Source organism: Antedon mediterranea, chromosome 2 (genome assembly GCF_964355755.1).
Source record: "Antedon mediterranea chromosome 2, ecAntMedi1.1, whole genome shotgun sequence".
Lineage (NCBI taxonomy): Eukaryota > Metazoa > Echinodermata > Crinoidea > Comatulida > Antedonidae > Antedon > Antedon mediterranea.
In genome coordinates this window covers 12,202,269-12,215,968 of record NC_092671.1, presented here as the reverse complement: position 1 = coordinate 12,215,968, position 13,700 = coordinate 12,202,269, and the positions used below count along the sequence as shown (strand labels likewise).

At 32.0% G+C, this 13,700-nt stretch overlaps 1 protein-coding gene across 1 annotated transcript; it reads right to left on the bottom strand.

The window, feature by feature from the left end:
* Positions 1–4,281: 4,281 nt before the first annotated feature.
* Positions 4,282–8,404, bottom strand: LOC140039662 (uncharacterized). The gene is made up of 7 exons (XM_072085279.1): positions 8,336–8,404; positions 7,998–8,093; positions 6,979–7,053; positions 5,595–5,669; positions 5,126–5,203; positions 4,667–4,744; positions 4,282–4,560 (listed from the first exon to the last, which is right to left on the bottom strand). Exons 2-7 carry the CDS (start codon positions 8,071–8,073, stop codon positions 4,502–4,504), a joined length of 441 nt encoding a protein of 146 aa, XP_071941380.1. The 5' UTR covers positions 8,074–8,093; positions 8,336–8,404; the 3' UTR covers positions 4,282–4,501.
* Between the last annotated feature and the right edge of the window lie 5,296 nt (positions 8,405–13,700).

Sequence of the window (13,700 nt, the reverse complement as noted above, 5' to 3'; positions counted from 1 at the left end):
ACAAATTTCGAAGAGATGGTTGAAAGGAAATTTGATGACATGACTGAAAGACTTAGTCGGAGAAATAATGTTATTGTCTTTAAACTTAAGGAGGGTGACTCTGCTGATGGTAAAAAGAGGAAATTGCAGGATTTTAACTCGCTAAAGAAGTTAATTGATGGAGAATTGTCAGTAAAATTTTGTCATAGGCTTGGCAAACGAGAGGATGATAGATATAGGCCGTTAAAAACTATATTTTTTGATGAGGAGAACAAGTTTAGATTTATGCATGGCGTCCGTAATAATAAAGATTGTAATATAAGTATATCTCATGATAGAACCCAAGCAGAGCGGTCTGAATATAAAAAGTTGCGGCATGCTTTAAATGCTAGGATCGAGGCGGGCGAGAAGGATCTAGAAATTTGATGTGGCCATATAAAGAAAAAACCTCAGCGTATTTAACACAGAACATATTAGGCAATCAGAAAAAGACTTTAGTTTAAAGAATTCTTCATTTTTTTTCTTGTTTTTACACAAATTGTGACTCTTTGTTTAATAAGAAGGATGAGTTGGTTGCAAGAATAGCTAACGAACAACCTGATTTTATTTTTTTAACCAAAGTTTTCCCTAAGAATTATTTATTCGAAAGTTACTTCAATTGTTTGTGTCTTAATGGGTATCAGTTTTTTCATCCAGAAAACTCAGTTCAGGGTATTGGGATTCAGTGTTAGACGTTTGTTTGAAGGCAGAGTATACTGAATCCATTTGTTTAAATTTGAAACTTTCAACAGATGAAACAATTTGGATCAGATGTATTTATAGAAGTCCCAATAGTACACCGGCCAATAATGAGTTGCTTGAAGATTTGTTAAGGAAGGTAGAAAATTTCAATTCATATCACATTTTAGTACAGTAGTTGGAGATTGACTTGAAAGATAAAAATGGAGTTTTTGTGTCTTCTAATTCAATGAAAGCAGAAGTTTTTAATACTGCCTTTATTTAGGTTTTTACTGAGGAAGATTTAACCCAACCTCCCAATTTTGATGAAGTAAAGACGGATGCTTTGATCGATTCAGTTATGTTTGAAGTAGACGAAGTTATTGAATATTTCAAGAGCTTAGATGTAAATAAATCTCCTGGTTCAGACATGATTAATTCTCATGTATTGAAAGAAACTTCAGAAACAACTGATGGAGTAGTTACTTTACTTTTTAATAAATTGATGTTTGAAGGAGTAGTTCCATGCTCTTGGAGAAGAGCCGATGTTGTCCCTTTGTATAAAAAAGGTGATAAGTCTGAACTTCTCAATTAAAGACCAGTTAGCTTAACTTCTGTAATGTGTAAGTCAATGGAAAAACTTGTTAAAGACAAAATATACAAACATCTAGAATCACATCATTTAATTTCAGATCAACAACATGGTTTTTGCTCTGGCAAGTCGTGTACAACTCAGTTAATTGAGGTAATTGATTTGTGGTCAGTATGGTTGGATAAAGGTTTTTCTTTTGATTGTATTTATTTTGACTTTCAGAAGGCCTTTGATAAAGTGCCTCATGGTAGATTGCTATCTAAACTCAGGTCTTGTGGTATTTCTAGCAACTTGTTAAGGTGGATCGAGTCTTTTTTGAGTGATCGAAAACAAAGAGTTGTGGTAAATGGGAATAAGTCGGTGTGGCGAGATTTTATTAGCCGAATGCCTCAGGGCAGTGTCCTGGGGCCATTATTATTTGTCATTTTTATAAATGATCTACCAGACGCTATTTCCCAATCGGTCATTAAGCTCTTTGCAGACGATACAAAGTTGTTCAGAATAATTAAATCCGATTCAGATAGAAATTTAATGCAGACTGACATAGCTGCAATGTGCAAATGGTCTCATGATTGGCAGCGGCTACCGTTTAAATTGACCAAGTATAAAGTCATTCATTTTAGGTCAAAGAATTGGATGTATTAATACTTTATTTTGGCAGCTACCGTTTAATTTGACCAAGTGTAAAGTCATTCATTTTAGGTCAAAGAATTTGATGTATGAATACTTTATTGGCCTTGGTGTAACAAAGTTGGTATTGATAGCGTTTCTCAAGAAACGGATTTAGGAATACTGATTGATCATAAATTACTTCCAAGGTTGTTAAATCTGCTAACAGAATACTCGGTATGGTGACTAGATCTTTCAAGTATCTTGATAGTATGAGTTATATATTATAACAATTACATGTATATTAATATTTAAGGTGATTTTATATATTATTGATGTATTTTTAAGGTTATTTATTGAGATGCCAAATAAATGAAAGAAATGAAAAGAAAGAATATGTATCTGTACAATCTATGATCAGACCTATATTGGAATATGGTGGTAGTTCTTGGACACCACTGTATCAGAAAGATTACAATCATTTAGAAAAAGTCCAACAGAGATCCACAAGGTTAGTATATGAATTGAGGAGTAAGCCATATGCAGAGAGATTGAAGTTATTGGATTTGCTTTTAGAAAGAAAAGAATGGATTTAATTCAAACTTTTAAAATCTTTCATAATTTGATAATATCGAGGCAGAAAGATCTAAATACCCGCAAACCAGGGGGGATGTTTTTAAGGTATCGAAATCCAAATATAATAAAAACATTAGAACCTACCTAAAATCCACAAAGCAGGCAATCCTGGTAGAACCATTATTTCGGGCAATGGCACTGCTACAGAGAAAATTTCTGAATATGTGGATGATTTACTTAGACCATATGTGACTGATCTCCCTTCATACATTCAGGACTCCACGGATTTTATCCGCAAAATTAACCAAATTCAAAATTTACCTAATAATTCTGTTCTGGCTACATTAGATGTTTCATCATTGTATACTAATATCCCTCACGAAGAAGGAGCCGACGCATGTATTTTAAATTACTTACAAATTCCAGGCAAAACGCCTACTAAAGCTCATTTACGAGAACTGGTCATGTTGATTCTAACAACCAACAATTTTTGGAAATGACCATTACCTTCAAATTCATGGCACAGCAATGGGCACACAAATGGCGCCATCTTTTGCAAATTTATTTATGGGACAAGTTGAGGCCAATTTTCTGTCCCTCCAACCTAATAAACCACTTGTTTGGTTTAGATACATTGACGACATATTCATGATCTGGACCTATGGTGAAGATAATTTGGAATCTTTTCCTCTCAATATTAATTCAGCACACCCAACTATCAAATTTACAGCTACCAAATCCACTAGTAGCGTTGATTTTTTGGACACTATAGTGACCAAAGAAAATGGTAAACTCAAAACTGACATATTCCGTAAACCCACGGACAAAAATATGTACCTGCTCCCTAGCAGTTGTCATCCCCGACACTGTACTAAGAACATACCGTACAGTTAAGCATTACGTATCAGACGAATCTGTTCTTCAGATTTAGATTTTCAGAATCATACCGAAGAACTAACCGGCAGTCTAACCGGACATTTCCGGAATAGAAATTACAAGAAGGAATACATCGAAACTGCTATAAAGAAAGCAAAAGATATTCCTCGATGTCAAACGCTGACGTAAAACCACGTCAGCCAAACCCGACCAGATTGCCATTGGTCACATCCTATCACCCTAGGTTGCCTCCATTACGGGCTATTATTGAGAAACATTTTGATATTTTGTAGTTTTGTGTTCAGATGAAGAGCAATAAATTAGAACACAAGTTTATAATTAGCGGTTATGTAAGGTTAGAAATAATGAATATTCATCATAAGTATAGTAGCACGATTATCAACCAATCAAATTACATGATTCTCTTCATAAATTATAAATAATTTTAATTTGTACCATCTTAGTTTCTATTATGACGACATTTACTACCGGTATCGAAATAATGACTATCAGACGAGAGTAGTAGGCCTAACTTTCTTAAAATAAATATCCACCTCCATAAACTTTCATCTCATATAAATTACCTCTGTGGAAATAAACGTCTCGCTGATATTCCGCGTAACGTGGATTTTATAACAAAATAGTGGAATTAAACTGTGCAATTGTAGCGCACGCATAATTTTCGTGATCGCTGTCCACCAATTGGTGCACGAGAATTGTGGGTTTAACAGATACACACAAAAATTAAGTACTGAAATTATAGCATTAATAATAATGAATGAATTAATGATTACCGACTGAATCTGGGTCTTTAGGCATTTTAAAGAATTTTAACGGCTTATTAATGATTTGATTTACTGTGTTATACTTATTATATTGTTGTTAGATTCTTTTGAATTTTTGCTTTGTACGTTGTTTGCAGAATTATTCAGCCGTTGGCTGCCTTCTGTTTGTACTATTTATGTGTTTTTTTATGAATAAATACCTATATATAGAAATATGACGCTTAGAAGAAGAAGAAAGACAAACAAAACAAGAAGCATATGTTATTTTATTCTACCACCACCGAGAATTGGGCCTCTAAGCACACAAAACGTACACATTATCTTTATGCATTTCAGAGCATCAACCATTTTATCGAAGGCAATTTATTTAACCAAATGATCTTGCAAGATCTCCATGGCTGCCAAAAACAGTGAAGTCATCGCTAGCTGTAAAAAAAAAGTGTGTAACAAAAGTGTGAGAAACATAATTTAAGAAAATGATCCATCATTGAGCAGACTAATGTTTGCTATAAATAAAAATATAATAACTTACCACAAAAATGTGTATTGCGTTCCGGGTCAAAGTTGCATACATGCTTAGGCATACACATACTGTCACCACATGGCTCCACTTTAAGAAAACAAATCAAATGTGTGATTTATTAAAATATCACAATAATTAATTAAGACTAAAATACCGGTTCTTCTGCGATGCGTCGCTCATAAACGCCTGAGTTGACGAGTGTGTGTAAACTCCAGAGCTTTGATGACGTTAGTATTGCATTATTTTAATTGTAATCGTTTAATTGTAATGAGTAAGTGGCCGAGCTGTTAGTTTAACCACATTAGCTTTGTATGCAATGTTCAACTGACGTTTCCTACAAAATGTATCATTAAATATAATTAATATCATACATAATATTAGTATGTAACTCAAATTATTTTTACTTTAAGGCGCAAGTCATCCTTGAGCAGACTAATGTTTGCTATGAATACAAATATAATAACTTACCACAATTATGTGTATTGCGTTCCGGGTCAAAATTGCATACATGCTTAGGCATACACCAACTATCACCACATGGCCCCACTTTAAGAAAACAAATCATATGTGTGATTTATTAAAATATCACAATGATTAATTAAGACTAAAATACCGGTTCTTCTGCGATGCGTCGCACATAAACGCCTGAGTTGACGAGTGTGTGTAAACTCCAGAGTTTTGATGACGTTAGTACAGTTTATTGCATTATTTCAATTGTAATCGTTTAATTGTAATGAGTAAGTGGCCGAGCTGTTAGTTTAATCACAATTTAGCTTTGTATGCAGTATTCAACTGACGTTTCCTACAAAATGTATCATTGTATTATAATTAATATCATACATAATATTAATGTGTAACTCAAATTATTTTTACTTTAAGACGCAAGTCATCCTTGAGCAGACTAATGCTTGCTATGAATACAAATATAATAACTTACCACAATAATGTGTATTGTGTTCGTGGTAAAATATGCAATGTGTAGGCATACACCAACTATCACCACATGGCTCCACTTTAGGAAAAACAAACCATATGTGTGATTTATTAAAATATCACAATCATTAATTAAGACTAAAATACCGGTTCTTCAACTGACGTTTACCTACAAAATGTATCATTGAATATAATTAATATCATACATAATATTAATTTTTACTTTAAAGGCCAGGTGCGGGCAAACATTTCTATTGATCATCATTCCAATAATTATCGATCTATAGTTTACCCCATATTTTATATATTTTGGGGGATTTTATTTGTGTTACACGAGCGTGTTGAAAATACAAAGTACAATCTCTATTCTTTTGTACACAAATTTTGTAAAATTTTAAAAAGCTATGAAAAATAAACGGGGTGGTAAAAAATGTTAGATGACTAAATATAGGTAATATAACTTGAATTTTACATTTCTGTTATTTTTATTCAACTTCAGATTTTTATTTTCATGCTATAGCAAAAATTATCCATCGTATATCCATCATCTTTTTTCACCTTCTAGGGAGTCACCAGACATGTTATTACATTAGCTTAAAGATGTATTGTCCCTTGAAACACAAAAAATGAAAAAAAAATATTCTAAATTCAAATTAGCCATATCAAAGTAATATTAAAGTTATTCACTTTAAGTCGAAAAATCGAGCCAAAAACAACAAGTTTACGTAATTAACAGGTAAATTAATTAGATTACATTTCGTCTGGGAAATCGTCGCAAGCGAAAGTAAACAAAGATTTCAAACCATGAGTATGCATTATATATGATGCTAATTAGGATTGTTTACAACTCGTCACGGTTGAGAAGGTGTTTTCACACAGATCGCGAAGAAGTTTTATGATTATGCATACAGAGTAGCCAAACAAGCGCGTTGCATTATGAGATATGTTTTGATTGAAAACTTTGACTGGAAGTCAAAGTTATTTTTTGAACAAAAAAACATCTTTATTTCGGTTAAATTATTTTTTTTTTCGATTAATTTTTGGTGAAAGTTAATAACTATTATGATACTTCAAAATGACCCCCTTTTTTTCAAAATTTAAAAAAAAAATTTTTTTTGAAATTAGTCAAAGGGACAATACATCTTTAAACTACCAAACTACTGAAAAAAGTCTTCCTGGTTTTTATGGCAGAATTTTGCCAAATTTTGTATTTGGCCATATTAAGGGATATTCATGTTTTTTCGTCTTGATTTCTGTAACAAATATTTGATTTATGTATTAATTAACCAGATATTATATTTAAAATTCATGCCTGTACCTGAGCTTTAAGAGGCAAGTCATCCTTGAGCAGACTAATGTTTGCTATGAATACAAATATAATAACGTACCACAATAATGTGTATTGCGTTCCGGGTCAAATTCGCAATGTGTAGGCGTACACCAACTATCACCACATGGCTTCACTTTAAGAAAACAAACCATATGTGGGATTTATTAAAATATCCCAATAATTAATTAAGACTAAAATACCGGTTCTTCTGCGATGCATCGCACATAAACAACGCCTGAGTTGACCAGTGTTTGTAAACTCCAGAGTTTTGATGACGTTAGTATTGCATTATTTTAATTGTAATCGTTTAATTGTAATGAGTGGCCGAGCGGTTAAGACAGTGGAACCGTAATCCATTGCTATAACATCTGCAAGGGTTCGAGGCTCACTACGCTCCATGGTTCTGGTGGTAGAACAAGTCTTCTCGGATAATAAGGACTATATACCAGTGTATGTATATTGCTCGTGTGCACTTTAAAGAACCTAGTACTGTACATCTTTCGAGACGAGTAGGGGGTTGCCCCGGTGTACTAGTTCACACACACACACGCACCCCCACACACTGTCGTGGACAGACGTAATGGCGCCGTAGTTGGCTGCCGATGACACGATGTGACCCTTAGGGGAGAAGAATGTTGTAGAAATGGTGTAACATCTAAGTCCACAGCGCTCTGATCTTCATGAAATTGCGCTATATAAATGTCGCATTACATTACGCTTAACAAGTAGGCCTGTAAGACGATTATCAACCAATCAAATTACAGGATACTCTTCTCAAATTATAAATCTACACTTAATACAGTTTCTATCATGACGGCATTTAGGCCTACTATCCAAAGAACGACTAGACATAGATACACTTTATTCGTAAAGAATATAGACTATTTTGAAAAATTGTCTTCTTTGGCAAGATACAGAATATAAAATACATTTAATACTTATAAGGAAGACATTAAAAAAAAAGAAAAATACGATAAAAAAAAATACAAATATTCAAACTACCGAATTATAAAAAGCGGTGTATTATGTTTGTAATACTAAAAGATTTAAGTGGTCTAATTCTGCCACTTTTCTAACCTTTATTAGATCGGTGAGGTGTCTCATTAGGTTGACAGCACGATATTAACATTAATATTATTGTAAATCGAAGCATCTTGTTTTCTGGAATGAACTCTACGAAGAACGGACAAATAATGATAATAAGACATATTATGAACAAAATAGAGCAAAGAGCTAATTGAAAAACCAACTAATTAATTAATTACCAAAAAAAAAAAGAATAAAAATTAAATTATAAAAAAATAAAGAAAATTCGGTTGACATTTAATGTATTTTGAATACATGTGTCTTAATCCTTATATAAAAATCATGTTTTAAAAATAATTGTTTTTGTGTTTAGCTAGCAGATAACTTACTGTTATTGAAACCCAGGTAAATCCGTAACTTGCAAGCTTGCTTTGCACAACTTGATTAATAAATGTTTAGGCACAGGGTGATATTTATATATTTAAATACATTATAGCGCAATAGAAAATAATAATGATAAATTTTATTTATTTATTATTATTTATGTAAATATAAGCAGATAAAAATAACATCGTAAAGCTTATCATTTCCAAACATTTTAATTCAGCTGGTCACTCAATTGCAAATTTCAGAGTTATTGCAATAGACCACGATGTAAAATGGAGCGACAAAACTTTTTTTTTAAACGATAGGGTGAGGGTGATCCATCCAGCAATTGCTGATCATTAGGGACCCTCAAAGGTTCACAAGACAAACATACACAAGATGCTCTACATAAACAAAGTCTTTGGGAGTGGAGTTGTAATTTTGTCCTTAGAAAAAATCTTGACCTGTGACGGGACTTGAACCAAGGACCCTTGGAGTGGTAGCCAAGCATCATAACCACCAAGCCACAACTCGCAAATACAAAGAAAACCACTGGGAATTACCACTTAAAACCACAAAACCTTTTGGCCTTAACATTAGGAACATACTCCCAGATCGGTAATATGGGGACCCTCCAAAGAAATTGCATTTTATTTGTCGGGCATTTGTATGATTTGTTTATTTTTTTGAATGCGCCTTGAGCATTCTTGAGTGGTATGTGCGCTATAAAAATCCTGTTATTATTATTATTATTATTATTATTAGTGTTATTATTATTGTTATTGTTAATGTTATTATTATTATTATTATTAATAATATTCTATTGACTACACCAACATTTTAGTTTCAATATTAACCACAATTTAAGCTGTTTCTTAGTTCCATTCCAAATTTTTTTATATCTCTACCAAGCTACCTTCTTTGTTTTCTACATTTATTCAGTCTCCACCCACCATTGACCACCCTGTCTCCTTTGTTGTATTTCTTTTTATTCCTGTCCACCAATTATATACATATACATATATAATGTTATATTATTAGTTATATATTTGTTGTTAAATTTATGCAATCAAATAAAAAACAACAAACAATTTATGATTGATTTTTTACTTTTCATGATATTCTCTTTCCCATTAAATGCATAAGTTTTAATAAATTATCGTTTATTATTAAATATCATACCGCATATATTTGAATAAATTAGCAAGATTAACTAAGTTTATAAATGAATAAGCAAATAAAAAACCAACAACCATTTTTTAATTGATATTTATATCTTTTCTGCTATTGACTTTAACACTATGCATAAGTTTTAATACATTATCACCATCGTTTATTGACTCATAAAAGTAGGCTTAACACCGATCGATCAACAACGAAATGTCAAGATTATAATTATTCAAGCATTGTCGTTTTTATCATAGGTCTATAACATTTGGCATTATCACGCACTATTACCAAATGTCATATATATTTTAATAAATTAGCATGATTAAAATAATAAGTTTATAAATGTATGCAAATAAGCAAATACAACTAATTTAAGGATGACATCTGGAAACAAGATATAGTGAGTTCACATTGAGTCCGGATTCCGGTCCCATGACCGGAGAAAAAAAAATTGGAAAATGGGGTTTCTCCTGCTTTTATCTTTTGATATTTTGTAGTTTTGTGTTCAGATGAAGAGCAATTAGAACACAAGGTCATAATTAGCGGTATATAAGGTTAGAAATAATGAATATACATCGTTAAGTATAGTAGCACGATTATCAACCAATCAAATTATAGGATTCTCTTCATAAATTATAAATATAATTTGTACCATCTTAGTTTATATCATGACTACCGGTATCCAAATAATGACTATCAAACGAGAGTAGTAGGCCTAACTTGCTTAAAATAAATATCAACCTCCATAAACTTTCATCTCATATAAATTACCTCTGTGGAAATAAACGTCTCTCAGAAATACTGACTAATTCTTATTTATTTCAAGACTTAAGTCATCCTTGAGTAGACAAATGTTTGCTATGAATACAATCATATAATCATAAATTATTATCTGCGATGTGGCGCAAATAAACAACGCATTCTTTTTTTTTTTTTAAGACATCTACCAACCTGACGGCGCAGAGTTTAGGCCGATAGCATAATATATACATATTATTGTCAATCGACACATTCGTGCTTGTTGTATTTATATATTTGTATTTTTGTGTTCAGATGAAGAGAAAGAAATTACATATAAACACAAGGTCATTAACATTAGCGGTTATATAAGGTTAGCAATATACTAATGAATATCCGAAGTAGGTCTGTAACACGATTATCAACCAATCAAATTACAGGATTCTCTTTTCAAATTATAGGCTAAATCATAATGTAATAGAGTTTCTATCATGACGGCATTTATTATCCAAAGAACGACTAGACATAGATACACTTTATTCGTAAAGAATAGACTATTTTTGAAAATTGTCTTCTTTGGCAAGATACAGGATATAAAATATTTAAAATACTTATAAAAAAACATTAAAAATAGGTAAAAATACGAAAAAAAATACAAATTGCAACAATTAAAATATCGAATTAAAAAGTTCTCTTAAATTTTGAATTAAACATGTATATTTGCGTTTGGAATAAAAGATAGTCTAAAACGTGAATTGAAAATATACTATATTTTTGTAATTGGTCAATTTGAATTTTGACCCCTCATATCTCTAAAACGCTTCCTTAGCATGATTGATTCGGATTCGTAATATACGGAAAATTCTGGTCAAGAAAAGTTGAATGACAATTTGTCACCCGTCGGGTGTTGATATTCCCCTCCTGCCACCGGACTATACAGCCTCTCACAGCTGAGATCTCGGGTTCTATCTATCCTGAGATTAAACAATGTCAATAAAAACCGTGACTTCTAAACTTTTCACAAACATAAAGAAAGACAAACAAAACAAAAATATGCGTATGTTATTTTATTCTAGCATCGAGAATCAGTTCGGCCTCTGCAGCAGTAAATACAACGATTCACAAAAAGACTCAAACATTTATCACCTACTTCTATTTTATCCCAATGCTCTATTAACATCTGCTTTGTTGGAAAACATAGAGACTCTGTTCGTTGTTCCTGCAATAAAAAGATAATAGAATATTAGTGTATCATTGAGAGAATAATAGGCCTACACACATGAACCATACAGTGAAATTTCAGTGTAATTTAATAATTTAACTCTTCTCTGCATGGACTAAATATTTGCTCAACAAAAACAAAATATGTATCTTGTCACGTGTATGAAAACTAACTTAACGAAGAAATTTGCGTTCGAATCACGCAACTCAATTCATAACTTACTGATATCGAATTCATCTAGACTATCACTGTGTTTTTATGTCTATTGCGTTTTTCGTACTATTAGTTGGGAAAGCCACTCGACAGTGCAGTTCTTTTGAACTGATCCACTTTTGGTTACCGGCAGGTGCTGATAGTACTTTTGTTCTGTTTTGTTGAATGATGCCGTACCTTGTTTATGATTTTTGTATGTTACCTGGAAATTGAATAAAATAAAAAAAATAAAAATAAAAAATACTTACCAATAATAGGTTGTCCATTAATACACATGGCTGATGGTTTACATTCAGCACCCTTGCGCAGGTCACCTTTAAGTATAAAGCAGATCACACAAGTAAAGATGGTTGATTAATATCGTATCGTACATACTAATTGAGAGTTAAGCCCACTACGTATTTAATAGCAAGTTCGTAAGATTAATTGGTTACACGCTTTCTTTTATTCATTGTATAATTGTATGTAAATCAAAATGTAAAACAACCAACTACATTTAATTTATACTTCGCGTTCTTAAAATGACAATAAAAAATACTGGTATCGTATCGTACTGTAACAGTGTTACATACTAACCTGACATCTCAGATCATTGTCAATCGAAGCATTGTTTCTCATATGAATATATGGAAAAACGCATAATTAAAAGCTTTACAATAAATTTCAATTCTATATTATATTATAAATACTGTGTAAACATAAAATATATATGGCAATATTGCGATGATGATGCTAAACAACTCATAAATTCTTTTTTTTTTGTCCAATGACAGAAATGTTTGCAGTTGGTCAATTTCTTGTAGATGTTGTAGATTAAATTTGTTTTATTTATCTTTATCTTACCTTTCATTTGCTTGTTTTTTATCTGCCAGAAATTTGAATAAATAAATAATAATAAATGATAAAAAAGAAGCAAACTTATACTTACTGTTAGTCGAAACTCGGATTTACGGTAGCTAGTGGCTTGCTGCTGTACTGAGCTAGATGTATATAAATAAATTTCCGTATCCCGTAGTATAGTACAAAAATAATGTTGGTAAATGTATGCAAATAATCAAATAAACTAACAATTATTGATTATTTCCATCAGTATGCGTACGTTTTAATTGCACCAGTTAGGTCAGCAAAACCTAAATTATTATAAATCGTTTATCAATACAATGTCAATTAAACAAAATATATTCAGGTTGTATTCATTATTTGACATCATCATAAAATATCATACAGCATAGAATTTAATAAATTAGCACAATTAAAATAACATGTTTGTAAATGTATTCAAAATGTTAGCGTAGTAGTTCAAGGTTATTTAGCATAAAAAAAATGAATGTCAATCGTTTAAAATATTTATCGTTCAAACATTTACCGCCTAAAGACCAATTTACACAGATACTGTAGTCCTTATAGTCCTGATATGAGAGAAAAATATAATGGGTTTTACGAAATGAAACCCAGTGGACTTGCTTCAGAGATGGCTTTCTTTTAGAGATGGGCTTCTTTAGAGATTACTTTTGTCAACCAAGAGGAGTTGGCTTCTTTTCGATATGGAATTCTTTTAGAGATTGCTTTTGCCCACCAAAGAGGGTTGGCTTCTTTTTTCAGATCGGCTTCCAAAATATTCCTGATATGAGAGAAAAATATAATGGGTTTTACGAAAAGAAACCCAGTGGACTTGCTTTAGAGATGGCTTTCTTCTCAAGATGGGCTTCTTTAGAGATTACTTCGTCAACCAAAGAGAGTTGGCTTCTTTTCGATATGAAATTCTTTTAGAAATTACTTTGGCCAACCAAAGAGAGTTGGCTTCTTTTCCATACGGGCTTCTTTACGAGATTACTTTGTCAACCGAAGAGAGTTGGCTTCTTTTTGATAGGGGCTTCTTTTATCTTTTCGAGATTACTTTTGGTTGCCAAGCAAAAAGGGTTAGCTTCTTTTCGATATGGTCTTCTTTTCGAGATTACTTCTGGTTGGCAAGCAAAGAGGGTTAGCTTCTTTTCGATATTGGCTTCTTTTCGAGATTACTTTGTCAACCAAAGACAGTTGACTTT